General features: G+C 42.3%; 1 protein-coding gene across 1 annotated transcript in view; it reads right to left on the bottom strand.

Annotated features, from left to right (window-relative positions):
- The window catches only part of LOC125237704 (cathepsin K-like), a 49,365-nt gene continuing 22,459 nt past the window's right edge, over positions 1–26,906 (bottom strand). Inside the window, exons 11-13 of the mRNA XM_048144862.1 lie at positions 2,797–2,902; positions 1,831–2,015; positions 1–238 (exon numbers count right to left, since the gene is read on the bottom strand). Of these exons, the coding sequence (XP_048000819.1) occupies positions 58–238; positions 1,831–2,015; positions 2,797–2,902 (472 nt within the window). The 3' untranslated portion in view covers positions 1–57. The remainder of the gene's footprint in view (positions 239–1,830; positions 2,016–2,796; positions 2,903–26,906) is intronic.

The raw sequence follows: 26,906 nt of genomic DNA, 5'->3' as shown, positions 1-26,906 counted from the left end.
TAATTTGCACGTGGATATATTCTATGTTAATCTTACAACACATTTTAAAACAATAACTTAAACTACAGGGTAATACGGCTCATTGAGCACGAAGCAGTTATTGTGCAAAGAGGACAGCAGCATATATCCGTCCTGCCCCCACTGCTGGCCGAACGAGTTCTTCACGATCCAGTAGTCAGCGCCATCTCTCGAGCCGTAGCCGACGATGGTTACGGCGTGGCCTACGTAGTCATTCACACTGGAAATAAAGGCTAGTTAAAACCTTAACACAAAACACGATAAGGGTGCCTTTCCACCAGAGCTGTACTACGCTACTTTGCTACTACCAACAGGGGCGGCTCACTCCGCGATTCTATCGCCGCGCTACAAGTACATCCTGGCGGCCGCGAGTTCGCGGCCTACTCAGGGGTGGCGCGCGTTCTCACGGAATGCACGTTCGCACTTTCTATGTTATTTTACGTCGCGAGGTTTGTTTAAGCGATGTCCGCGTGTGGAATGGCTAATAATACTTAGTTAAATAGACATAATAGACATATTGAATAAAATACCATACCACCACACCATACCATACCATAGGACATTCTTACACAGATCTAGTACTGATTAAGTCCCACGGAAAAGTTCAATAAGGCTTGTGATGTTGGAACTTGAACAAAAATATATAAATACAGTATATATACCTAGAAAGTACCCAAGACTTGAATATAATAGTATAACATTTTATGTGAGTATTAATTCGTTTGAATCCATTGGTAACCCTATCACCGGACGCCGCGCACGTGCGGCTCGTTTCTTTGTAAGAATTTTGTAGGTATTTAAAAAGGCGGCATTTCGTGAACATCAAAGCAGTGGGCCTTCTGTACTTGTACTATTATATATTCTGTGCTACCAATCAGATTAGTCGAACCCATTCCCACCAGCGCTAAGCTAAGCGGTTCGACTAAGCTGCTTGGTGGACATCAAACACACCCACGTAGCGCATCTCTGGTGAAAAGGCACCCTAAATCACTGTCACCCATTTCTTCGGCATTAGCTTGAGAAATGTGAGTGTGTATAGTAAAACGTCCCACTTTATCGGTTACCATTAAGGCGAGATTTACTTGTATATGAATAAACTGACAAAGCGGCTTTATAGCAATCGACAAAGTGGGACGTTTTCCCGTGCACACTCACAAACTAGGGTAAGTTTTTTTTTTAATCTTGCAAAAAAAAATACCGTCAGGCGGAACTGCTGCATATTATGCAGATGTTAAAAGTCGATACTAATATATTATCCCATTCATCTTTGAGAACATTTTCGAGCGTTTTCTAGGGATAAATATTTTCGAGCGACTTTAAAAAAAAAAGAATAATTAAACCTTCCGCCCACAAAAATGAATCAAATAGAAAACAATCTTGCAAGTTCCTATTTGGATCAGATTATGCAGAAAACGGTTTTTATATTACAAAAACGAAGGTCAAAATAATTTATTACCATGTATGGTCATAGAACACGCCACTATGGTAGAAGTCGAAAGCCTCGTTGTTCTGTATGGTGACGATGACAGGTCCGTACTTGTATAGTGCCACTTTCATTGCGCTCACGCTCAGTGGCGTTACCATGATAAATTAAAAAAAATGTATGTGCGAATGTATCACTCTATAGAAAATTTGAGTTTCGAGCGTTTTCTAGGGATAAATATTTTGGAGCGACTTTAAACAAAGACAATTAAACAAAAAAAAAACAAAGACAATTAAACATTCCGCCCACCAAAATGAGTCAAATAGAAAAAACTTGCAAGTTCAGGGCCTATTTGGATCAGATTATGTAGAAAACGGTTTTTATATTACCATGTATGGTCATAGAACACGCCACTATGGTAGAAGTTGAAAGCCTCGTTGTTCTGTATGGTGACGATGACAGGTCCGTACTTGTACAGTGCCACTTTCATTGCGCTCACGCTCAGTGGCGTTACCATGGTGAAACCGCGGATTTTGAACACTTCAGTCACGTTCTCGAGGTGACAGTAGCCGTTCTGAAATCAAATCGTGTTTTAACTTGATTCAGCAGAGGAACAAATCATCTGTAGGAGGTAGGGCATAGCGAATGATATTCCGCTTTGTGTGGTAGGGCACAGCACAGCGGATATCGTCTCGCTCGAATCTAGAGCAGAGCCCAACTGGGGTAGTAGTACTTCCGCCTTACAGAAGACCGCAGCCAAATAGCAATAGACCCTACTCATAGTGTTGTGTTCCTGCCGGTGAGTAAGGCTGGCAGAGCTCAACGAGGGTGCGGTGCGCTGGTGACGGGAGGACTTACGGAACTAACTTGTTCCGTCTATTGTCCTGTGAGTCGTCGGCAACCCGAACCCTCCTTGGAGCTTGTACACTCCTTTTTGCTATGTACTTACAAGGCAACGCGCATGTGACACCGTTTGAGTTGCAGGCGTCCATAGGTTACGGTGACCACTTTACATCAGGCGGGCCGTATGCTTGTTTGCCACTGACGTAGTATAAAAAGAAAATCTTCGTACTGTAGTCCGCCTTGCTAACGCTAACGAAACGAACCCCGAGATTTGGCATAGTTACTAGTTTTGTGAAAGCGATTCCCAACTGACCGTCCAACCCAGAGAACATACTAGGCCCCCCTCGGAATCAGTCCGGCTTCCTCAGATTTTTCTTCACAAAAAAGTGACTGTCGAATGTCAAATGAACAAGTTTCACTCCAAAAAACTCAATGGTACGAGCCGGGGTTCGAAGCTGCGACCTCCGGATGAAAGTCGCACGCTGTTACCGATAGGCCACGTAACGTTTTACCTCGTTCAGATAACCGCCATAGTCCTCCTCTAGTGGGATCCCGTGCTTCATAATGTGCTTCAGGGCTTCCTTCGGGAACCCGCCATTGCACCCTTCGTTTTCACCCCTGATACAAATAAAATATATTTAGAGCCTTTCTTACTTAAACCTAATCTTAACCTTACGGCTCAGCCACGACATTGGTCTAAGCGCGACAGCGGTGAGCGGCGGCCATACATTGGAGTGAGGCACAGCGATGGGACTTTTTATTCGCACGTATGGCTGCCGCTTACCGCTGCCGCGCTTAGACCAATGTCGTGGCTGGGCCGTTAAGTCTAACGCCGCGTCTTGCGTGAGCGACGAACCCGCGACGGCGACGCGATGCGATGCGATGCGACGAAATCAAACCTTCTATCTCTATGGACTTGTCTTAGGTGGGCGACGGAACGCGACGGCGATGCGAAATACAAAATACAAAATACAAAATCATTTATTCAGCAAATAGGCCACGGGGGCACTTTTACATGTCAACATTACAGAGTATTCATTAAAGTTAAACAAATGAAATTAATAGAAATATTAACTAAAAATATTAATCATAAGCAAAGTAGCTATACACTGATATAGAATTAGAGATGTATAAAGTCTCTAAATGTCATATTATTACTAACTATAATCAATACATAAAGAAAGTGCAAATAGATACAAAGATAAAAGAAATCTATAATACTTCAATAGTTGTAAAAGACAGAATATTACAAGTAAAAATATTATACTTAATCAAATAATCCATGGAGATGTATAGCGTCTCCAAGAGTCAAATTTTATAGAATTAAAATATTTAAAAGTAAAAACCTTTGTCAAATAATACAAAAAAAAAAAATACAGAAAATGAACAGCTAAATTAAACATTTCAAGAGATGTACAAGTCTCTAGTTGTCAATCATTAAAGAACAAATCAAGTTTACAAATAAGGGCCAATCAAGGTTACAAATTAAGTTTAAAAATATAATCAAAATCTCAGAGATGTATAAGGTCTCTAAGTGTCCAAAAAACTAACATTAACTTAATCAAACGACAACAAGGTCATTAAAGTAAGGAATCTATTTTAAAATAAAATATAATCAAAATCTCAGAGATGTATAAAGTCTCTAAGTGTCCAAAAGCTAAAATTAACTAAATTAAACGACAACGTGATGGTCTCTAGTGTCATCCTTAAGACATTACTTACTTAAGTTTAATTCTTACAAGAACCGAATGTAGTGTCTCGCAATCCGCTCAAAAGTAAAGTTAAATAATCTAACAAAAGTAACAAAACATGTGGCCCAGGTAAGCTTGAACAGACCAGTCTCCACAAACAGCACCCGTTCACGAGTATGACGCGTATCTCAGCCATCGCCTCCCTCAACCTCCATTCGGGAAGGTGGCGACCCGATCAACACGCCACCGTAAGCAAAGACTTTTAAGCGAGCATGACATGTTCAAGCTAACAGCAAATTGACAAAAGAAAAATCGACACAGTGAAACACGACATTAAGCTTGTAGGTGACATTAAAGAGGGCAACAATGCCTAGTATAGCTATACATAACTAATTACATGCTCAACGTGACTTAGAGATGTAAAGGTCTCTAAGGGTCAGTGTACTATCATACTTTAAATAAATTTTATATTACTACGCTATATAATGAAAACAAAAATCTTAGAGGTGTATAAGGTCTCTAAGCGTCCTACTAACATAACTAATGATACAATACAATCACATGAGAAAAATTACGCTGTGTCATTTTTACTGGATACTAGTACGGTTGTATTACAAACTTCTGCTATCATAATCAAGCTACTGGCTTAAAGGCATTTTTATCATCTATAAAATCATTTACCGTATAGTAAGCTTTACCTAGCAAACAGCGCTTAACATGTGACTTAAATTTGCCGAGTGGCAAGTTCACTACATCAATGGGGATTTTGTTATAAAAACGTGTACAGTTCCCAACGAAAGACGTACTAACCTTACGGAGACGGTGGAAGGGCACGGCAAGTTTATGTTTGTTTCTAGTGTTATAGTTATGGATATCACTGTTAAGCTTGTATTCATGGATGTTTTTCCTAGCATACATAATATTCTCAAGTATGTACTGAGAGGCAACGGTAAGAATGTTCACCTCTTTGAATTTCTCTCTTAGGGAAGCTCGAGCGCCCAGTCCATATATGGAACGTACAGCTCGCTTTTGCAGCACAAATATCGTCTGAATATCTGCGGCTTTACCCCATAACAGAATTCCATACGACATAACACTATGGAAGTAACCAAAGTATACCAGCCTGGCCGTCTCTACGTTTGTTAGCTGTCTGATTCTCCTTACTGCGTAGGCAGCTGAACTAAGTTTGTTAGCTAAAGTAGCAATATGTGCGTGCCATTGCAGTTTTGAGTCTAAAGTGACTCCCAGGAAAACAGTTTGGTCTTCAAACTCCAGCGTATCACCTTTTATTTGGATTTTGCTGTTATTTATCTGCTTGACGTTAGGTAACGCAAACTTGATGCATTTGGTTTTCTTGGCGTTCAAAAGTAGATTGTTTGCCGTAAACCAGTTAACTATAGTTGATAGGGCATCATTAATACTGTCGAAGCTATTTTCCTTCCTGTTCACTTTGAATATAAGAGAAGTGTCATCCGCAAATAACACTATATCATGTCTGCCTTTAACAAGAGTGGGTAGGTCATTAATATATACTAAAAAGAGGAAGGGACCAAGAATTGAACCTTGAGGTACTCCGAGGGCTACCGGGGACCCCGCCGAATGAGTTCCATTAATAACTACTCTCTGAGTCCTATCCGACAGATATGATGAGACTAAGTCGAGGGCACCGGCTTTTATCCCGTAGTGGCTTAATTTTCGTTTTAAATTTTCGTGATCTACGCAATCAAATGCCTTGGACAGATCACAGAAAATTCCAACAGCATCTTGAGCTTTTTCCCAAGCGTCAAAGATGTGCTTTAGGAGTACCGCACCAGCGTCAGTGGTTGATCGACCTTTGGTAAAACCAAATTGATTGCTATCAAGCAGTTTATTTCTGTTGAAATGCGACAGCAGTTGATTTAAAATAAGTTTCTCAAACACTTTGCTTAATGCAGGTAGTATTGAAATCGGCCTAAAGTTCGTAGGATCTGTCTTCGTTCCTGATTTAAACAACGGGATAATTTTGCTATGTTTCATAATATCTGGAAAAGTGCCAACATCAATGCATCTGTTGAAAATCTCAGCTAAATATGGTGCAATAGATTCAATAATGGAATGCAAAACTTTGACTGACAGGCCCCATAGATCTTCAGTTTTCTTTAAATTCAGTGATCTAAAAGTCTTAAGAACTATGTTCGGAGTGATAGACGAAAATTTGAAGAATTCTGTACATTCCGCTACATTTCTCTTCAAAATTTCTTCAGCGACATCTGGCGACGAATTAAGAGACTTTGTTGTTTCTACCGGTATATTCGAGAAAAACTGCTCAAAATGATCTGCCACTTCACGGTCGGAACTTACTAAAGCGTCACCAATTCGTAGCTTGTAGTGCGGATCCTTCATTTTACGTTTCCCAGTTTCATTGCCGATCACCTGCCAGGCAGTTTTAACCTTATCACTAGAATTTAGGATCTTTTTAGACAAGTGATTAGCTTTCGCGGCGACACACATCATCTTAAAAGATTTTGAAAAATTCCGAACATGCTCCAGAAATTCCGGCCTTTTATCAGTGGCTTTTAAATCGTATAAGTCGTAGAGTTGGCGTCTTGTCTTATGAATATCCGGCGTAGCCCAGTCGCTAAATTTAGTCTTGGTCCTGCTTTTTACTTTCTTTTTAGTGAAACAGACATCAAATTCATTTTTAATGCAGTTAAATAAATCAGAACTCAAACAATTGGGGTTTTCTTGCGTACATGAAAGACAACATAATCGTTTGGTAACATTACGATTAAATAAATCTAGGAGCCTTTGAGAGATTGGCCTACATAAAGTATCTTGCGGAATTTCTTCTGTTTTCTCATTGAAAGAAGCTTTTAGACCACAGTGATCAGAACTTAGGTTGTTAATAACAGATTTACTAATCGCATCCTTGTTACTAAAAATGTTATCTATACATGTAGCACTGGTTGCTGTGATTCGAGTGGGTTCGCAGAATAAGTTAACCAAGTTAAAGGATTTGAAGGTGTTTAATAACCTTCCACATAATGGCGAATGTTCAAGTATGTTGACATTAAAATCGCCACACACAATTATACTTTTTTGGGTTCTAAAAACACTACTAAGTACGTCATCTATTACTGATTCAAATACATTATAGTCCGCCGAAGGGGGCCTGTACACGCATATAATGATAAATTGGTCCATCTCAACACAAGAAAGTTCAATATGGCGTTCTACAGACATGTCAACAATGTCTCTGCGCTCTTTACTTTTTAAGTTATGCTTAACCATTATTAATGACCCGCCACGGTTACTAGATTTCCTAAAAAAAGAACTAATTATACTATGATTCTTAAAATTAAACATAAATTCATGTTCTTTAAGCCAGTGCTCAGTAATACAGAGTATGTCAATATTCGACGACTGCAAATACAAATCAATTTCAAGTTCCTTACAAGTGAATCCTTGGATATTTTGGTGAACCAGGTTCAATAAATTGGTTTTACCTATCATACTAGCATCGCAGTGATCAATAAAAATGGAGCCGGCTGGTGCACTCGTTGTCGGAGCTGTTAGTTTAAATTCAAATCACCAGACGGCTTCATCTCGAAACCCTCGCTACCGGGGTATGAAAAATTAAACCGTTTCATATTATTATTAAACGCCGTGCTAGCCACGTCGGGGCCTTTAATGTTATACGCTAACAGGTCAGCACATTCTACTAAACATCTCCTCGGTAGGTAGGTTTTCTTATAAGGCATAACAAACTCATCTATAAATTTATTCGTATCAAAATACGAAATCGTACTACTGTACAACGCCAAATTATATAATAAAGAGTTGTAGTGAAACACCCTCTTGTTGACTTTGCTAGACATTCTGTACGGGAGCGCACAAATAATGATCTTCGCAACCTCTTCTCGGTCGACCTTCGACAGAGTAGCGGATAGTTTTAAAATATCTCGCTTAGTACAGTCGACACTGTTCCCTATGAAAACTACGAGCGTGGAGTCGCAGTCAAACTCGCCTGCAGAGATACATTCGATCAGTCGATCGACGGTGGCCCCCGGGTGACAGTCGTTGATGACTCGGTGGTGGAGGCGCTCCGCCAGCAGCGCGCCCAGGCCGACGCCCGCCTCGTCACTGTACAGCACGGTGCGGGCGGCGCGCGGGCGCGGGCGCGGCGGCGGTGCCGGGGCAGTGGCGGGCGCACGGCAGGGTGCGGCGCCCGGCGGCGGCGGCGGCGGCGCAGTGGCGGGCGGCGACGGAGAGGGCTCGACGTAGGTCAGCAGCGCCAGAGCCAGCTTGGCGAGGCTCGGCGGCGAGGGAGCCGACTCGACGGCGCGCGGCGGCGGCGGCGGGGCCGGCTCCGCGAGGCGCGACCGTGACGGCGGCGAGGCCGCGGTGCGGACGGCGGGCTCGCGGTCGCGGCGCGGCTCGGACGCGAGGGAGAGGCGCTCGGCGAACAGGGCGCGCAGGGAGGGTGTCCCCGGCGCGGCCAACGCGGCACGCAGCGCGGGCGACTCCGGCTCGACGGGGCGCGTCGTAGGCCGCGGTGACTCCATGCGCAGCGGGTACCCGCTGCCCGGCACTAGAACATCATTCATAAAAGCTATGTATTCCTGCAATGCTTTACTTGAGAGTTCCTCTTTATTATTGAGGTCTTTTAACTTTAGTTCTAATTTTCTTATTTCATTAGAGCGATGATTCAACTCTTCGACTGTCTGGTCCAATTGATGCTGACAAATTAAAAGTTCATCACTTAAGGCCAAATTACTGAACTTGGAGTGAAATTTCTTGAATACTAAATTATGGCGTTTCAGTAAAAGTTTTGATTTCCTTATGAATCTACTTAATTTTAGATATTTTTTGATTTTGTTGGATCCCTTCATACTAATTTTATTAACCTCATTGGCGGGACATTTTACAGGACTTGTTAAACTTTCTACTATTGGGGAACACACTGTTTCATTATGAACAAAATCTAACTCAAAACTATTAAGTTCTGCAAAAATACTTAAATTGTTATCCGTCGGTCTGGCCTGGCCCGAGCAATACTTGCAAGTCATTTTTGCTTCCGACTCCTCCAGCTGCTGTTCCAGGTCCTGGATGCGTTGCAGTGCCTGCTCGTGTATCTCCTGACATTGCTTGAATCTGTCAACGATGGCCTGTAATTCATCTCGCTGCCCCTGCATATCTTCGAATTCGACATCTTGAGTTGCAAGCTGGGCTTTGAGACTTGTATTTGTTCGAACAACAGACTCAATTTCCTGCTCACATTCTTCCTGTTCTTGAAGAAGTTTTGTGTTCAACTCATTGGCCGTTTTGAGCTCTCTCTGTAGTTGTTGCATTTTGGCTAGTAGGACGTCCCTGCGTGTTGTCATTTTAGTGGTTGTTGCTGGAAGCATATTTATATGTGTCCAAGATGAGACAAACAAAAAGAAGTCGTGGTTTAAACTTGCAACTATTTAATTAAATCTATATAAAAAAGTACAAAATTTGTATGACACGCAAAGTTCCGTTATTCGCTCTCGTAGAGACAAGTAGGTATTGACACTTGTACGATGATGTGGAGTAATTTTGACACTTGGTCAGTGACGTCGCTCTACTCGTTCGGGAGTCGGCTTTATACGTTCCGTTTAGCGCGAACATACTCCCCGCCCTTGAAAGCTCCTGAAGCTTTCAAGACTCTGCGTCATCTGGGGACGGGAGTAAGCAGATGCGGTTGATGGCTCGACGAACGGTGCCTCGAGCTGTGGAAATATCGGCGACTCGAGGGATGCCATCAGTGCCTGGGAAGATTCGTGCGATCCTGCCGAGACGCCAGTTGAGTGGAGGCGTGAGATCTTCCTTTAGCAGGACAAGGTCGTCTGGTTTGAGGTCCCTACACCTGAGCTTCCACTTCGTGCGCTGCTGCAGCTCAGGGACGTATTCGGAGCTCCAGCGTTTCCAAAAATGTTGCCGTATCTGTTCGAGACGCTGGAATCTGTCGAGGCGATTTGTGTTGGAATCTAGTAGGCACGGCGATGGTAACGCGGTGAGGGGCCTACCTATCAAAAAGTGTCCCGGGGTGAGAGGAGCGAAATCTTGGGGTGATGAGCTCAAAGGACAAAGGGGACGGCTGTTAAGGATGGCTTCGATCTGACTGAATAAGGAAGATAGTTCTTCGAACGTTAGGTGGGCGTTGCCTAGGACTCTGTTTAAATGAAATTTAGCGGATTTAACACCGGCCTCCCACAGCCCACCGAAATTAGGAGCGTATGCTGGAGAGAAGCGAAATTCAATGCCCTTATCGGCCGCAAAATCGACAATACCATCTGTATTAAGTTTTAGAAATTCGTTGATTTCTCTAGCGGTTGCAACGAAATTTCTACCATTGTCGCAGAAGATTTGTTTAGGTTTGCCGCGACGGGAAATAAACCTTTGGAGGCATAGAGTGAACGCGTCTTTTGAAAGTTGACTCACTGCTTCAAGATGGATGCACTTATAACGGAAGCAAATGAAAATACAAAGATATGCCTTGGTTATCCTGCATCCTCGGCCTTTACGATCTGTAATTAAGAATGGACCAGCAAAGTCAGTGCCAGTTGTGTAAAATGGGTAGTCGGGAGTAACTCTCTCAGCGGGTAGATTGCCCATTTTATTGGTAAGAGTCTTACCTCTAAAACGCCTACAAATGAAGCAAATGTGATAAGTACGGCTAGCTAAGTTTCTTCCGCCTATAGGCCATATGCGATCATTTATGGCACCTAGCAATAACTGTGGCGGAGCGTGAAATAATAGCTGATGCTCTTGTTGAAAGAGCAGCTTAGTAAAGTGGTGGTTCGCGTGCAAAATTATAGGGTGCTTTTTATCGAAGGTGTACACCGAAGCACCTGCCAAGCGGCCACCAACTCTAAGGATACCTTGAGTATCAAGGAAGGGATCGAGTGAGAGAATATTTGATCGTCGATTAAGGGTTTGTTTATTCTCTAATAGCTTTATGTCATTACCAAAAGACTCATTTTGAGAGAACTTGACTAGAGCGTCAAATGATTTGTTTAGTTCACTAACTTGGAGCGGACCGGATAGTTTGTTGTTAGGGTCTCGGCAATTGTTAATAAACCTGTAGACGAACGCTAAGGCTCTCTGCAATCGACGCAGTTTCGAAAAGTTGGAGAAGGGAATGAAAGGTTCCGTGATTGTGACGGTATTCACCTTCAATTCTGGCAGCTCTTGCGGATCCTGCTTGGGGGTGGAGTTCAGCGAAGGCCAGGATTCTTCGGAGCCTTGCAAGAAAGTAGGTCCTTGCCACCAAGCGGAGCAGCTGGCAATGCGGTTTGGTTCAACGCCGCGAGATAGCAGATCTGCTGGGTTTTCCAAAGTAGGAACGTGGCGCCAAGCAGTCACATCAGTTAGTTCTCCTATCTCGCTAACCCTGTTAGCCACAAATGTTTTTAATTTGTTTGAGCTTGTGTTTAGCCACGATAACACGACGCTAGAGTCAGTCCAATAGACATGACGCGATATTTGACAACGGAGGGCACCAGTCACTGAGACACTCAATTGAGCTGCAAGAAGGGCGCCGCATAATTCTAGACGCGGGATACTCACTGGTTTTATTGGAGCAACTCGGCTCTTAGCGCATAAAAGACGCACTAAGACTCGACCTTCAGCGTCTAGAGATCGCAAGTAAACAGCTGATCCATACGCCTTTTGAGAGGCGTCGCAGAAGACGTGCATTTCTACCGTTACATAGTTGTCAATCAATACTCGCCTAGGGATCGACAGCTCGGAGATGCTCTTGATATTGTCAGCAAACTTCTGCCAAGTAGTTTGTATGTCTTGAGGAGCAGGATCATCCCAATTTAGCCCCAAGGACCACAAACTTTGAATGATAAGTTTGGGTATGATTGTGCAAGGAGAGACTAGACCAAGCGGGTCAAATATTTTAAACGTTGATGAAAGTATACTCCGCTTGGTTAGAGTTTCGACTGGGTTCATTTCAATGGAGAAACGTAGGATGTCCACTGATGGATCCCAGTTAAGACCAAGGGTGTCAGTGGAAGAACTGAGCATCAGATTGCCCTCGGTATTGTTGACTTCCGCAGCGAGTATAGAAGGTAGATTAGACCTATACTTTCTTAAAGGAAAGCATCCTGCGGCTAAGCTTTGAGAGACAGACTTCTGAATAAAGCGAAGTTGCTCTTCATCATCATGTCCAGTCAAAAGATCATCGACGTAGAAGTCTTTCTGGATAATCGTTTTGGCTAGAGGATCTTGACACTCTTCACCAATCTGCCAGATGCAACGAGTGCTGAGGAAGCTAGCGCTAGCGAACCCATACGTGACTGTATTAAGTCTTAGAGTCCGCAAAGGCTGAGACTCGTCATCACGCCATAGTATGAGCTGCAAATCGCGTTGAGACTCGTGAACCAAGACTTGGCGGTACATTTTCTCAATGTCTCCGGAAAGAACATAGCGATATTGCCGAAATCGAATTAGAATGTTGAAGAGTGAGTCTTGAATCGTAGCTCCCACCATCTGCAGGTCATTTACAGAGAGTCCAGAGGATGTGCGCGCAGACGCGTCAAAGACAACCCGCAATTTAGTAGACTCACTTTTCTCCTTGATGACAGGATGGTGGGGCAAAAAGAACGCATTGGGAGGCCTCGGAATGGTCGAAGGAGAAAGATGGCCAAGTTCCTCATATTCGTGAATGAACTTGGAATAACGTTCCTTGACTTCTGGCTGCTTCCTAAAACGACGTTCTAGGTGAAGAAATCGCTTCTTGGCTGCTGTGTATGAGTCACCCAAGCAGTCGGGCTCGTCCTTTAGGGGAAGTTTGACAATAAAGCGCCCGTCATCTGAACGTTCGGTAGTAGCGATGAAACTTTGTTCGCACAAACGCTCTTGCTCGGTTAAAGCTTGTTTTTTATGAGGTAGGCTCTCTAATTCCCAAAATTTAGCGAGTTCGTCATGAAGATCGCTTGTGCGAGCAAGGTTGCAACGAATCGTGGAATTAGATTGAATGAATTGTTGGTTGGGTCCTACTACTATCCATCCTAATTTAGAGCTCCGTAATTTAGGATTGCCATCACCTAAAGATTGTTGCTGAGATCCTAATATGTCCCAAAAGAGGTCAGAACCTACGAGAATGTCGATTGGGGACGATTGGTTAAAGTTAGGATCTGCAAGTTCGAAGGGAGCTAGGTTGAGATGGCTGACGTCATAGCTGACCTTTGGTATAGGTTTGGTTATCTGTGGCAAGACTGTGCACGTCAAGATGGCACTGAAGGAACTTCGAAGAGACTGAATTTCTAGAATACAACGATCGACCTTGATACGAACTTCAATGTCACATACACCCTCTAGGTTCTGAGTAAGATTGTTAGGTGTAATAGACTTCAAGCCTAACCGTTGTTTAATGTCTTGAGTGATGAACGACGACTCACAGCCGTTGTCAAGAAAGCAACGCGCGGTAACTACCTTCTTTGTTGTCGGGTTTACCAAGTTGACCAAAGCTGTTGCAAGTAGACCCTTAGACGGGGTTGGCAGATTCAACTTTGAAAGGTTGACTTGAATAGCATCTTCATTAGGCCCAGTTTCTTGATGCAAAAGTGTGTTGTGACGCTGCTTACATGAACGACAGCTGCCTGGCAACCTGCAGCGTCGAACATCATGCCCTAGTCTAAGACAGTTGTGACATAATTTTAGAGTATTTGCCTGAGCGAGTCTGTCCTCAGACGATTTGGCCTTGAAAGACGCACAGTCAAAAATACGATGTTCGCCGCCACAACTCACGCATTGAAGTGGCTTGGAACCTGAGGGTTCACTGGTTTGAGCCATGAAGGTTTTAACGCTAGGCAGACTAGGTTTAGGCCGCTGCGGTAAAACAGGCGCGTCCGATTGACGCTTAAATGACTTGTCCTGTTTATTCCGCTGAACGGTTTCAAGGACATCTGCACGACCTTTTAGGAAAGAATGGAAGTTATCCAGCGTAGGCATGTCCGCGAGAGAATTTTTGTGCTCTTCCCATTTTACACTAGTGGTACTATCCAATTTTGACGTCATCATAAAAATAATCAAGGTGTCCCACTGGTCTACGGGCTGACCTAAAGTCTTGAGAGCACGCAGGTTCTTACAAACGTGGTCAACAATATACCTAAGACTCTTATCAGACTCGCGCGTGATAGGTTCTAAATTAAATAATGATTTTAAATGATTGTTGACTAATTGACGTTTGTTGTCATATCGTTCGCGTAACAATTTCCACGCCTCGGGATAATTTTGATCAGAGACCTCTAAATTACAAATCACTCGAGCTGCCTCTCCCTCTAAATAGGAATTTAAATAATAGAATTTATGTATGTTTTTAATTTTATCGTTGTTATGTATCAAAGAGTGAAAACTTTCCCGGAATTCCAGCCAGCGATAATAAGTCCCGTCAAAAGTGGGAATTTTAATAACGGGGAGACGAAAACCCATAAGATCCCGGTCAGTATTATGAAGATTGGTCGTAGTCGAGTCATATTCACTTTCGCGGTCGGGGTTATTTCGCTTAAAATTGTCTAAAATATCGCGGGCCGTGGCAATACAATGGTAGAAATCTTGTTCTATTAAATCCCGTTCGGTTAACTCTGTGTTTAATGTGGCTTCATTTAATACTTCGATATCATCTTGCAAAGCCTCAAAGTCCTTAAATAACGCTTCAAAATTACTTAATTTGCAAGTTAATTTGCCAATTTCCACTGCCGAAATAGTATTGTCTAGTGGCAGTGTAGATAGGTAGTTCTTAAATTTAGTTAAACGTCCTTTAATCGAACTACGTTTCACCAATAATTCCCTTAACTCGCCCATAGTAACAAATTAGCAAATTAGTACGTGCAAAAAAAGTTGTTTACTTCTTATAAGTAATAGGCATACGCTCGGTCCTCGTTCTGCTGATGCTGCAGTTGGCTGTGGTAGGCGAAACTGGCCCTTAGTAGCAGGCGGCCGGCGACGACAGATGCACGCTGCGCGAGCGCTCGGGAATAGGGAAATGCTGGAATAGATTGTTGAAAATATATAAGTATATAGGAAGCGTTATGTACTTTAGTTTGTGCGAAAGGCAGGCTTAGTGAGTGACTACGTGAAATTAACCTTTAAATCAGATATAGGTATAACGAAAAGCAACAAAATTAAATAATAAAGTGCAATCGTTTAAAGCAAATGAGATCTTAATTATCGTTTGTACGCGTATTTATTAGCAGTGTAGGCGCGCAGTGTTTATTATGTTGTATAACGGTAAAAGTTGACTTTGCGTGTTTAATACTAGAAATATTTGTTAAATAGTGAATTTGTATAAGTGAAAGTGATTAAAATGGATAGCTAAAGTGCTAGCAAATATAAATGAAGTGGCTAATTGATTGAAAGTAAATTTGATAGCCCAAAGCAAGTACAAAGAAGTAAGTTCTCGATTCTAGTCAGATCGAAGCGATAGTAAGAAGGAAGGAAAGAAATGGAACGGGCTCACTTTTTATCTAGGTGAACCAATGCTGCGGTGCTGGTAGCTCGTTGCTGGCCGGCTGGTCCCGGTGAGTCCAAGTTGTCCTTTCAAATAGTCCTTGTAGTCCTCCGAAGTTGAAAAAAGTGGATAAATAGCTCGTAGCTCGATCGTTCCTCGTATATCCAGGGTGAGCAGGGTGGTAGACTGCGCCTTTGTAGACCGATTTGGTATTTTAGTGGTGAGCGCCCTTTGACCTCCTGCTCTCCTTTGTCCGAAGCAGTGATTATTCGTAGTTCTCGTCGTGTAAACGGTCGCCAAATTTGTCCAAGATGAGACAAACAAAAAGAAGTCGTGGTTTAAACTTGCAACTATTTAATTAAATCTATATAAAAAAGTACAAAATTTGTATGACACGCAAAGTTCCGTTATTCGCTCTCGTAGAGACAAGTAGGTATTGACACTTGTACGATGATGTGGAGTAATTTTGACACTTGGTCAGTGACGTCGCTCTACTCGTTCGGGAGTCGGCTTTATACGTTCCGTTTAGCGCGAACAATATGTGAGATATATGAACAAAGAAATGTAATAATATGTAATGCTTCTAACAAAATATGGTGACTAAAAAGAAATAAACTATAGTATTTGCAGGTTTTATTTACTATATAAGAAAATCATTGAATAGCCTTTAAAATTCACTATTTTGCAAGTTAAATGATTACCAATGGGTATGATTATGCTGTTTTAAAGTGATCCACAAAGGTATTAGTATGTAATTCAAATGTTAAAAACCTACTATGTTTCAATCAAGTTTCTCCTCTAAAACATGTAAAGTAACCACAAAAGGAAGTATGGCAATGAGTAATTCTTTGCAATATGGGCTAATAAACTAAATACTAGGCTTATAGATAATGAAAACAATACTCATCTGTAAAAATCTTCGGCGAAATACAGTATAATTTTAAATCTGGAACGTTAGGCCGTTGACAGTTGCCTTGTCCTCTGTCGTCGATATTTTGCTTCTTGCGTTTGACGTAATGTTAAAATAACATTTGAGCACTTTAATTACGACGTGAACTTTCTAATTATCACTAAAACTATGTTATTATTACAGTAAAATAATTAATTTTCGACGCGACGAACTAGCGATGAACATGCGAATGTTAAGCGACGCGATGCGATCAAACCGCTGTGTTCATATGGGAGCGTCTTGCGTAAGCGACGGCCCGCGACGGCCCGCGACGGCGATGCGACGCGATGCGATGGCGATGGGCGCGCGATCAAGCTATTTGATTTTTAGAAGCAAATTCAATACGTAGAGAGGTCGGACTAGAGAAATAACGATTGATTACTAGTCTCACATTTCATTCTTTATATTTTCTTATAATAAAAATTCAAAATATTCAAATTAACATAAGTTGACCAAAGGAGTAATGTGCCTAAAAAGTAAGGAAATTACAACTTTTGTAACTTGTATTGACAGCCTTTGATTATGTGCACGGTGATACGAGATTGTCTGTGTAAAATATTAAAATTTAAGTGTGAACTAAAAATATGAAACACTAGTGCGATGACCTTACGATATATGTACTAGCACTTGACTTTGGTGAATAGGATCACAAAATTAACTAGTTATTACAACGGGCTCGTAGCCTAGCGGTTTCGACGTCTGGACGCCGCGCCAGCGGTGTGAGTTCGAACCTCGGCTGAGGCGTGCTTTTGCAGTTTTATTTTTGTTTCTTTTATTTTTTATTAATTGATTGTTTACTTTTTTCTTTCTGTAAGAATCTTCATTCTTATTTTTATTTTATTTTTAATAACTCCGGCTTTTATACTAACAAGGAAAGGTACCCATACAAAAAAAATATAATTAGACTACTCTTTAAGGGGCGTTCATTGTAATTCCTGCGATTCCTGCATTTATTGAGATATAATCCTAAACCAGAACTTCTTGTTGCCATATTAAAAAAAATACATATAAGACATACATTTGTGTCGATAGATATTTTTCAGTACAGATGGTGTTTTTTTTACGCACTAGTGCGAGAAGTGGTTCATTATATGCCAGGACGAAACTTTGGAGGCTCATCTGTACTGAAAAACGTCGTACGATACACGTGCGAAAAGGAAATTCGTAACTCGTGTCGATTTAAAACACTCCCTTCGGTCGTGTTTTAATTTATCGCCACTCGTTTCGAACTTCCTTTTTTACGCACTTTTATCGTAATGTACTATTTTAAAGCACATAAAATTCGAATAAAATACACTGCTGACACGAGCCCGCTCACTGCTCAGTTCAGTCTGCGCTGCGCCCAGCGCTCATAGACAGTGGACCTACGTTCGATAGTCCGGCCACAGATCAAATAATACTAGTACAGATACCTAATCCCATACTAAAAATGGGCGCCGTCCTAAGTATTCTAGACCTGTAGGCTAAATTTAATCCACACTCAAAGAGCTAGATGGCGCCAGTAGCCACGCGTGGCCAACAAAACTCTTATCAGTATCCTACGTCGAAATAGTCATCAAACTGCAACATCTTGCGACATCTGTTTTAGCTTTCACGCACTAAACCTATAACGTCACATGGACGTTTAAAGTCGAACATTACTAGATGGCGTTGCCGTGCGGCTTGTATGTGTGCTCGCCGCGTACGTATAATATACTCGCTCTGTCCGCAACACATGCAAGCGGAATTGAATGAACGAGATCCGCGGCGCCCCACCCCGCGCCCCACGCCCCGCGCCCCGCGACCACGGCGCCGGCGACCTTGAGTTGAAAGGCCCCAGCCCCCGACCAAAGGATGCATTGATTTGTTAAAATTTAAAGCACTCTAAAGCAGGCGCGTAGTTAATTAGAAATATGGAAATGAATATTATTATGTAAGAAATACATAAGTATAATAGCTAAGAATGTACATGTAGTAAACATAATGAACAAAATGTAAAGTACGTATTTGATAAAACATTTTCGAGAGTAATATTTTTATTCATAAAATTGTGCAAACACTGCAAACTTAATTTAAACTCCGAAACTATTTATTTTCTGAAACATGGTATGAAATGTTGTCATTACGTCCTTTTAAGTTAAAATATGCTTCCCGGTACCACAACATAGTGTAATTTAAAAATACAGATATAAAATTAATACTTCGCAAATAAATTACGACTATAAACACATAAAATTATTAAAACACCAAGACCAGACAATTTAAGCCTGGCGTCCACTAGGCGCGCCGATCGAGCCTTGGTAACCCTTAGGCCGTTTTTACATTATCGTTTTTACATAAAAAAACCGGCCAAGTGCGAGTCGGACTCGCCCACCGAGGGTTCCGTACAAACTTTCTTTCAAACTACCTAGTAAAAATAATCTCATATTTTCATATAACTCTAATGACTTGACTAGAAGACAAAAGTATAGGCACTAATGAGTATTATAGTGTATAGCGCCATCTCCCGGTCAATTTGATAACTAATTTGCGCGACCTGGTTTTTCAGGGATAATTCTTTATAATGTTAAACGATTTAAACAGTTTTTACTTTATTGGACAGAAGATGGTTTACGTAACATCTCGTATTAATTTGAAGTACGATATACATCCGCAAGGGTGGGTAAATTGAAAGTAAAAATTTGAAAAGTTTTTTGTGAATTAAAAAAAAAGTATTCAAAATACAAACACGATTATATTTTTCCTGTAATATATAGCATAAAACCAATGTTTACTAAAATTTTCATAATTTTTCGTTGGTAAACTTCGGAGATAAGGGGGGAACGGTATTTTTTTTACATTTGCCTTCAAAATTCTTTTTTTTTCCACAACAAAAAAAATATAAAAAATAGTTTATTTACGTTCAATTTGAGCTCTTTCCAACGATACCCCACTTGACCTAGTAACTTGAAATTTACAGTTTGCCCCCCTTTCATTTTGGCCATTTTTTACAATTAAAATTAATATATTTAAAAAAATTATACTTTCTATTTGTAGAGGTTTACAATGTTCACAACTATTCCAAATTTCAAGTTGATAGCATTAGTAGTTCTCGAGATATTTAGGAATGTGACAGACGGACAGAGTCGCACCGATTTTAAAATGCTGTTGCGCTTCGCGCGACGCAAGTGCGGCATCGCGTCGAGGTCTAGGCCCACTCCGCCGCAAATCGGCGACCGAGCGCGCATTCGTGTGCGTTCGGAAATCCTAGCCAGTCGGCAATCGTCGCGTCTCATACTTCCATATCGATAAGGTTTGATTTCGCATGCATCGCATCGGTCGTGCATATAGCAAATGTCGGAAGGATTTCAAAGGCAAAAATCAAAGATGGCGGCTTCAATGTATGGGATATCGGTCCTACATCCGATATCGGATCGGATAATGTGAAAACGCACTAACGGTTAATGCTTAGGCCGTTTTCACATTATCCGATCCGATATCGGGTGTCAGATCGACATCCTACATCCGATAAACGCTTCCGATAGTGTCGGATGTACAGTCAACCAATTGGAATCCTAGGCCACTCTACAACCATGTCAAAATGACAAGCAGTAAGAGGTTTCTTACAATCTGATTTATAACGTTACTATGACATAGTTCTACAGTGGCCTAGGGTTCCAATTGGTTGACTGTAGGTCCGATAAAAAGCATTGTTCCAAATCAATGAAGTATGATTTTGTATCAAAAAGTATTTAAAAAATGTTTTATATTTAATAATTATAAGCACTATATTCCAAATATTATATTGTAAAATTAAAATAACGGCATAAAAAATACTCAAGAGTGTCAGGCAAAATAAATAATTTTACATTCAATTGTATCTACTAAAAGATGATAAAACTAGTATCCACAATTCGGACCGATGCATTACAAACTTTTTTTTTCAATGGAAATTGTTCAACTAATTTGAATTTCGATCATTGGCAGCTGTTTAATAGAAATAGACGACATTTTTGTCACGCACACTACTACAAACGTATACCTACATTATTTAACAAACAAATATTATCGGCTGACAGCTGAATATTCTACGAACACGCGAGCGGGAGCGAGGCTGCGCGATTTTGGTGACGCAATCATAGACTAAAAAGTTAACCGCGCAGATGTGCCATTTTCATTGTTCCTACTAATGTGTTTCACCTCTAATAGATTTGCGAAATATATTTATTTCAATTTAGAAAATTATTAGGTAACTACTTACTACTTTATGAATTATGTTACTATAATATAAAAAAAAAGTTAATTTGTTTATTGATTGTTAACAGTTATTGAGTAAAATTGTATTTTTAGCACGCTCACTTTTTGCTGTTTTCTTTGGCCTGGTCATGAAAAAAGAGAACAATGGATACCTACGCTTTGTCCAAAAAACTGACCGCACTATATATATATTATTATATATAAGTATATATTTGTATTTTAAAGAAGAAGATAAATCTTCAAGAAAAGAGCGTACATCCATCTTAAAAGCCGGCAACGCACCTCCAACACCCCTGGTGTTTCGGGTGTCCATGGGCGGCAGTGATCGCTTACTTTGTATTTTTTAAGTTGTAAATAAATAAATAAATAATTTTGACAGGCGGAATATAATAATGTGTCACATCTGATGGTGGACTTACTACTCTACGCGTAAATTACCGCTTCGCGCACTCCGCGCATTTGTCAGCTTGTGCAGAGTTTCCGTCTGGCAACGTCGCCTATAGTACGTAGTACATATATCTCAATGAACGGAACGCACACAATCGCACCGTTTCGTTGGCAGTATACTGTAGATAGTGACAGCTCCATCTAGTGACAATATGCAATAAAATTTAGGTAGCTCGATACTGTCGCGCGCAGGTTGTTCACGTTGTTGCGTCATAGTCAGTAGCAATATATTACGTGATATTATTTCTTTGAAAATTTCTAAAATAATGCATTAAATTTGTGTTGTCATCGATGTTTGTATTTAATTTATAATGTACTTAATTTATGACGCTTCAAATACCTTTAAATCTATTTGATAAAAAAATAATAATCGTCAATCGTGACACTTAGCGCCATTTATGTATGTATGTATGTATAAGCTTTATTGTACATAAAGGAAACAAAAGAGACACAGTTACAGAGTCAGTAATATACAATGTAGGCGGACTTATCCCTTAATGGGATCTCTTCCAGTCAACCTTTGAGGAAATGAGTAGAAGCGAATTAACGATGAGTTATGATTTCTATTTGGAAATAATTTTGCACTGTTCCGGATGAGACCCCATGCCGCGGGCAAAAGCTAGTAGAACATAAAAGAAAAAAAGTAAATAAAAATGCAAAAAGATTGCGTGAGCCGAGATTCGAACTCACGACACTCATGGCGCAAACGATTCCACCTAGAAGTCAAACCCGCTAGACCATTTGCACATTGTGAAAGACGGCGAATCTTGTGATTCTAATCACCAAAATGCTAGTGCCGAAGTTTCGCGCGATGGATACGCGATGACCTTGAGCCATCGCCGTCGCATCGCGTCGCATCGCGTCGCGTCGCGTCGCGTCGCCCGTCGCTCACGCAAGACGGAGCGTTAATATCCATACTAATAAAGCATAGTTAACATAGTATTGGCACGCGTTTAGCGACGAATAAAAAAAATATATTTAAAAATTAAAAAAAACTGATAATTACATCTTAATTTTAATACGTTGATAACTCTATATTAGAAATTTGGTTGATCTAACTTTTTGCGTTTGTAAGTTATTGATGATGGACGTTGACCGGCGAAAATGCACTGTGAACAAATACGTGAAAAATCCCCTTGGTCTGGGTCAATGATTGCTAAATTGTTGAATTTCCAGAAAACTACTAGGCAATAATTATTGCCCAAATCATTATTTCATTAAAGGACAATTAAATAATAGTGGCAAAATAATTCAAAATATCCACTCCTTGCGGTCCACACGGAATCAACAGACAATAAATTAATAGTTTAAAAAACACTATAAAACACGCTTTTATAAATGCACGTAAAAGCCAAAAATAAATTATGGATCGTTCAAGTTGTCTCTATTTGTGAGCTGAAGTTTAAAAACTATGTGCTTTTAATTATAATATTTGATTGTAAAAGCGTGGGGCGCTGGAACAGGAAAGACTTTTTGTATAACTTGCTGATAAATCAAATTATGCTATGTTACGGGAGGGAGGTTACACAGATTGACGCGCTAACTGGAGTTGCAGCATGACTAGTAGGTTCTACATTAAACAGTCAAATCAATTAAAAGTCAGTGTTCAAAGTAGGTACCAGTTTGTCGAACTCAGACAAAATATGCGCTAGTAGCGAGGAGGGTCGACAGTCACCGACACTTAGAATGCCGCTTTTTTCCGGTAATCAAAGTACAAAAGGGGAAATTGTCTACAGTGACAGGATGCAGAGTTCTTGTTCGTGGACGAGACATCTTTGGTTCTCTTTGGTAACCCTTAGGCGGCATATGTAAACGTTATGTTCTTATGCAACTTCATTCGCCAGGAAGTTCGGATTAGTATTTGTTTACAAGAAAGTCTTTCCTGTTCCAGCGCCCCACGCTTTTACAATCAAATATTATAATTAAAAGCACATAGTTTTTAAACTTCAGCTCACAAATAGAGACAACTTGAACGATCCATAATTTATTTTTGGCTTTTACGTGCATTTATAAAAGCGTGTTTTATAGTGTTTTTTAAACTATTAATTTATTTTATACTTTTTAGTCATTAATAATGAAATACTTTTAACATCACTACATAGTATAAAATAAAGTCGCTTTCTCTGTCCCTATGTCCCTATGTATGCTTAAATCTTTAAAACTACGCAACGGTTTTTATGCGGTTTTTTTTTAATAGATGGAGTGATTCTAGAGGAAGGTTTACATGTAGGTATAGTACCCGTGGGAAGCCGGGGCGGGTCGCTAGTTTATACATAAATTTATTTCAAGTAGGCGGATTTTACATGCCATTTGTGGCTTAACGTGTACTTATTGCTATAATAATAACTAGCGGCTACCTTCTTATTACGGTATTATCATAAAAATGTTTATTAAATTAAAAATTAAAATTAAATTAAAATTCATTTATTTCAAGTAACGAGGACTCATACAATAGATAATAATTTCATTACACATTTACACTATTTAAATATAATTACAAAATAAATAAATACCTAGTAAGTTATCCGTAAAAGATAGACAATATAGACATGTGCCATCGCGGACTTTTTGAAGACATTAGAGAGACATACTTTCGCCATACATTGTTTTGAAGCTCTCAGCTAGTGGGATTTTGTTTGACTCGATTAGAAAATATTGTCACATTTCAACTAATTCAAACAAAATTTAAGTATTTCTTTTTTGCCGAGCCCCCTTTATTTGCTCTTAAGGGTCACATGAAAACCATTACCCAACTTATTTTAAATACAACGTTGATCTTTCTTTTATGCGGGGGGCTTCGCCCCGAGCCCCCCTTTGTTTGCTCTTAAAGGTCACAAGAAAACACTAACCCAACTTATTTTAAATACTACGTTAATCTTTCTTTTATGCGGGGGCTTCGCCCCCGAGCCCCCTTTTCGTTACTCTTAAGGGTAACAAGAAAACCCTAACCCAACTTATTTTAAATACAACGTTTATCTTTCTTTTATGCGGGGGTTTCGCCCCCGAGCCCCCCCCTTTGTTCGCTCTTAAAGGTCACAAGAAAACGCTAACCCAACTTATCTTAAATACTACGTTGATCTTTCTTTCATGCGGGGGCTTCGCCCCCGAGCCCCCTTTGTTTGCTCTTAAAGGTCACAAGAAAACGCTAACCCAACTTATTTTAAATACTACGTTGATCTTTCTTTTATGCGGGGAGGGGGGGGGGCTTGGCCCCCCTTTTCGTTACTCTTAAAGGTCACAAGAAAACTTTGGGGGGGGGGGGGGGGGGGGGGGGGGGGGGGGGGGGGGGGGGGGGGGGAATGCGTTCCGCATACCACTCGGGTGCGAGGGGGGACCCGAGCGGTTATGTGGGACTCCCGTATTGGCTAATTAGGCCACGGTATACCCACTAAAAACCCCCCCACATGCCACCTCACCGCTTTGTTGGCGGGGTTACCGGAACACTTGCGCTCACAACGGCGACCCCGCCGGCGGCAGCCGCCCACGTGCAGCTCCTACGCGGATGCCCAACGGCCCTCCACAATGAGTGCGCCAGATGTCAGGGCGCACCTTCCTCCTCGGCCACTTATGGGTACAGTGACGGACCCCCTCGAGTCCGCCACAAAGAGGCCATGGGCGCCAGAAGAGTTCCGGCGCCCGGCGGTGGATATGGTCTTTGGTTCCACCGCTAACCAAGTCGGCCGCAAAGGATAGGGAGAACGGCGCACCGTAATACCGGCACTCCTCTTCCCTTGCGGCCCCACTAATGCCGCTACAGCGGAGCGGCCCCGCCAAGGTCGCAGGGGGTAGGGAGAGTGGCGCACCGCTATACCATCACGCCTCTCCCCCTGCGATCCCACCTCGGCTACCGAGGGAGGGAACAGAGCGGCATCCCATACTGCCGGATCTTCCCTCCCACGGCAGTCCTCCCAAATGCGTCTCAAGTGGGCTTTACAAGCCCATTTGGAGCATCCTCCTCGGGCCAGCTCGCACAGCAACAAGCCGGCCCTGGGTACCTCTTAGCTTCACCGTGGGTGACCAGTCCACGGTTACTAAGCCCCCCCACCACGGCAAGGTGGGCACCCTCGGGGGGGGGGGGGCACAAGAAAACCCTAACCCAACTTATTTTAAATACTACGTTGATCTTTCTTTTATGCGGGGGCTTCGCCCCCCGAGCCCCCCTTTTCGTTACTCTTAAGGGTCACAAGAAAACCCTAAACCAACTTATTTTAAATACAACGTTGATCTTTCTTTCATGCGGGGGGCTTCGCCCCCCGAGCCCCCCTTTGTTGGCTCTTAAAGGTCACAAGAAAACGCTAACCCAACTTATTTTAAATACGACGTTGATCTTTCTTTTATGCGGGGGGCTTCGCCCCCGAGCCCCCCTTTGTTTGCTCTTAAAGGTCACAAGAAAACACTAACCCAACTTATTTTAAATACTACGTTAATCTTTCTTTTATGCGGGGGCTTCGCCCCCGAGCCCCCTTTTCGTTACTCTTAAGGGTAACAAGAAAACCCTAACCCAACTTATTTTAAATACAACGTTTATCTTTCTTTTATGCGGGGGGTTTCGCCCCCCGAGCCCCCCTTTGTTCGCTCTTAAAGGTCACAAGAAAACGCTAACCCAACTTATCTTAAATACTACGTTGATCTTTCTTTCATGCGGGGGCTTCGCCCCGAGCCCCCTTTGTTTGCTCTTAAAGGTCACAAGAAAACGCTAACCCAACTTATTTTAAATACTACGTTGATCTTTCTTTTATGCGGGGGGGGGGGGGGGGGGGGGGCTTGGCCCCCCTTTTCGTTACTCTTAAAGGTCACAAGAAAACTTTGGGGGGAATGCGTTCCGCATACCACTCGGGTGCGAGGGGGGACCCGAGCGGTTATGTGGGACTCCCGTATTGGCTAATTAGGCCACGGTATACCCACTAAAAACCCCCCACATGCCACCTCACCGCTTTGTTGGCGGGGTTACCGGAACACTTGCGCTCACAACGGCGACCCCGCCGGCGGCAGCCGCCCACGTGCAGCTCCTACGCGGATGCCCAACGGCCCTCCACAATGAGTGCGCCAGATGTCAGGGCGCACCTTCCTCCTCGGCCACTTATGGGTACAGTGACGGACCCCCTCGAGTCCGCCACAAAGAGGCCATGGGCGCCAGAAGAGTTCCGGCGCCCGGCGGTGGATATGGTCTTTGGTTCCACCGCTAACCAAGTCGGCCGCAAAGGATAGGGAGAACGGCGCACCGTAATACCGGCACTCCTCTTCCCTTGCGGCCCCACTAATGCCGCTACAGCGGAGCGGCCCCGCCAAGGTCGCAGGGGGTAGGGAGAGTGGCGCACCGCTATACCATCACGCCTCTCCCCCTGCGATCCCACCTCGGCTACCGAGGGAGGGAACAGAGCGGCATCCCATACTGCCGGATCTTCCCTCCCACGGCAGTCCTCCCAAATGCGTCTCAAGTGGGCTTTACAAGCCCATTTGGAGCATCCTCCTCGGGCCAGCTCGCACAGCAACAAGCCGGCCCTGGGTACCTCTTAGCTTCACCGTGGGTGACCAGTCCACGGTTACTAAGCCCCCCCACCACGGCAAGGTGGGCACCCTCGGGGGGGGGGGCACAAGAAAACCCTAACCCAACTTATTTTAAATACTACGTTGATCTTTCTTTTATGCGGGGGGCTTCGCCCCCCGAGCCCCCCTTTTCGTTACTCTTAAGGGTCACAAGAAAACCCTAAACCAACTTATTTTAAATACAACGTTGATCTTTCTTTCATGCGGGGGGCTTCGCCCCCCGAGCCCCCTTTGTTGGCTCTTAAAGGTCACAAGAAAACGCTAACCCAACTTATTTTAAATACGACGTTGATCTTTCTTTTATGCGGG

Source organism: Leguminivora glycinivorella, chromosome 22 (assembly GCF_023078275.1).
Source record: "Leguminivora glycinivorella isolate SPB_JAAS2020 chromosome 22, LegGlyc_1.1, whole genome shotgun sequence".
Classification (NCBI taxonomy): domain Eukaryota; kingdom Metazoa; phylum Arthropoda; class Insecta; order Lepidoptera; family Tortricidae; genus Leguminivora; species Leguminivora glycinivorella.
This window is presented reverse-complemented; position numbering and strand designations above follow the sequence as displayed.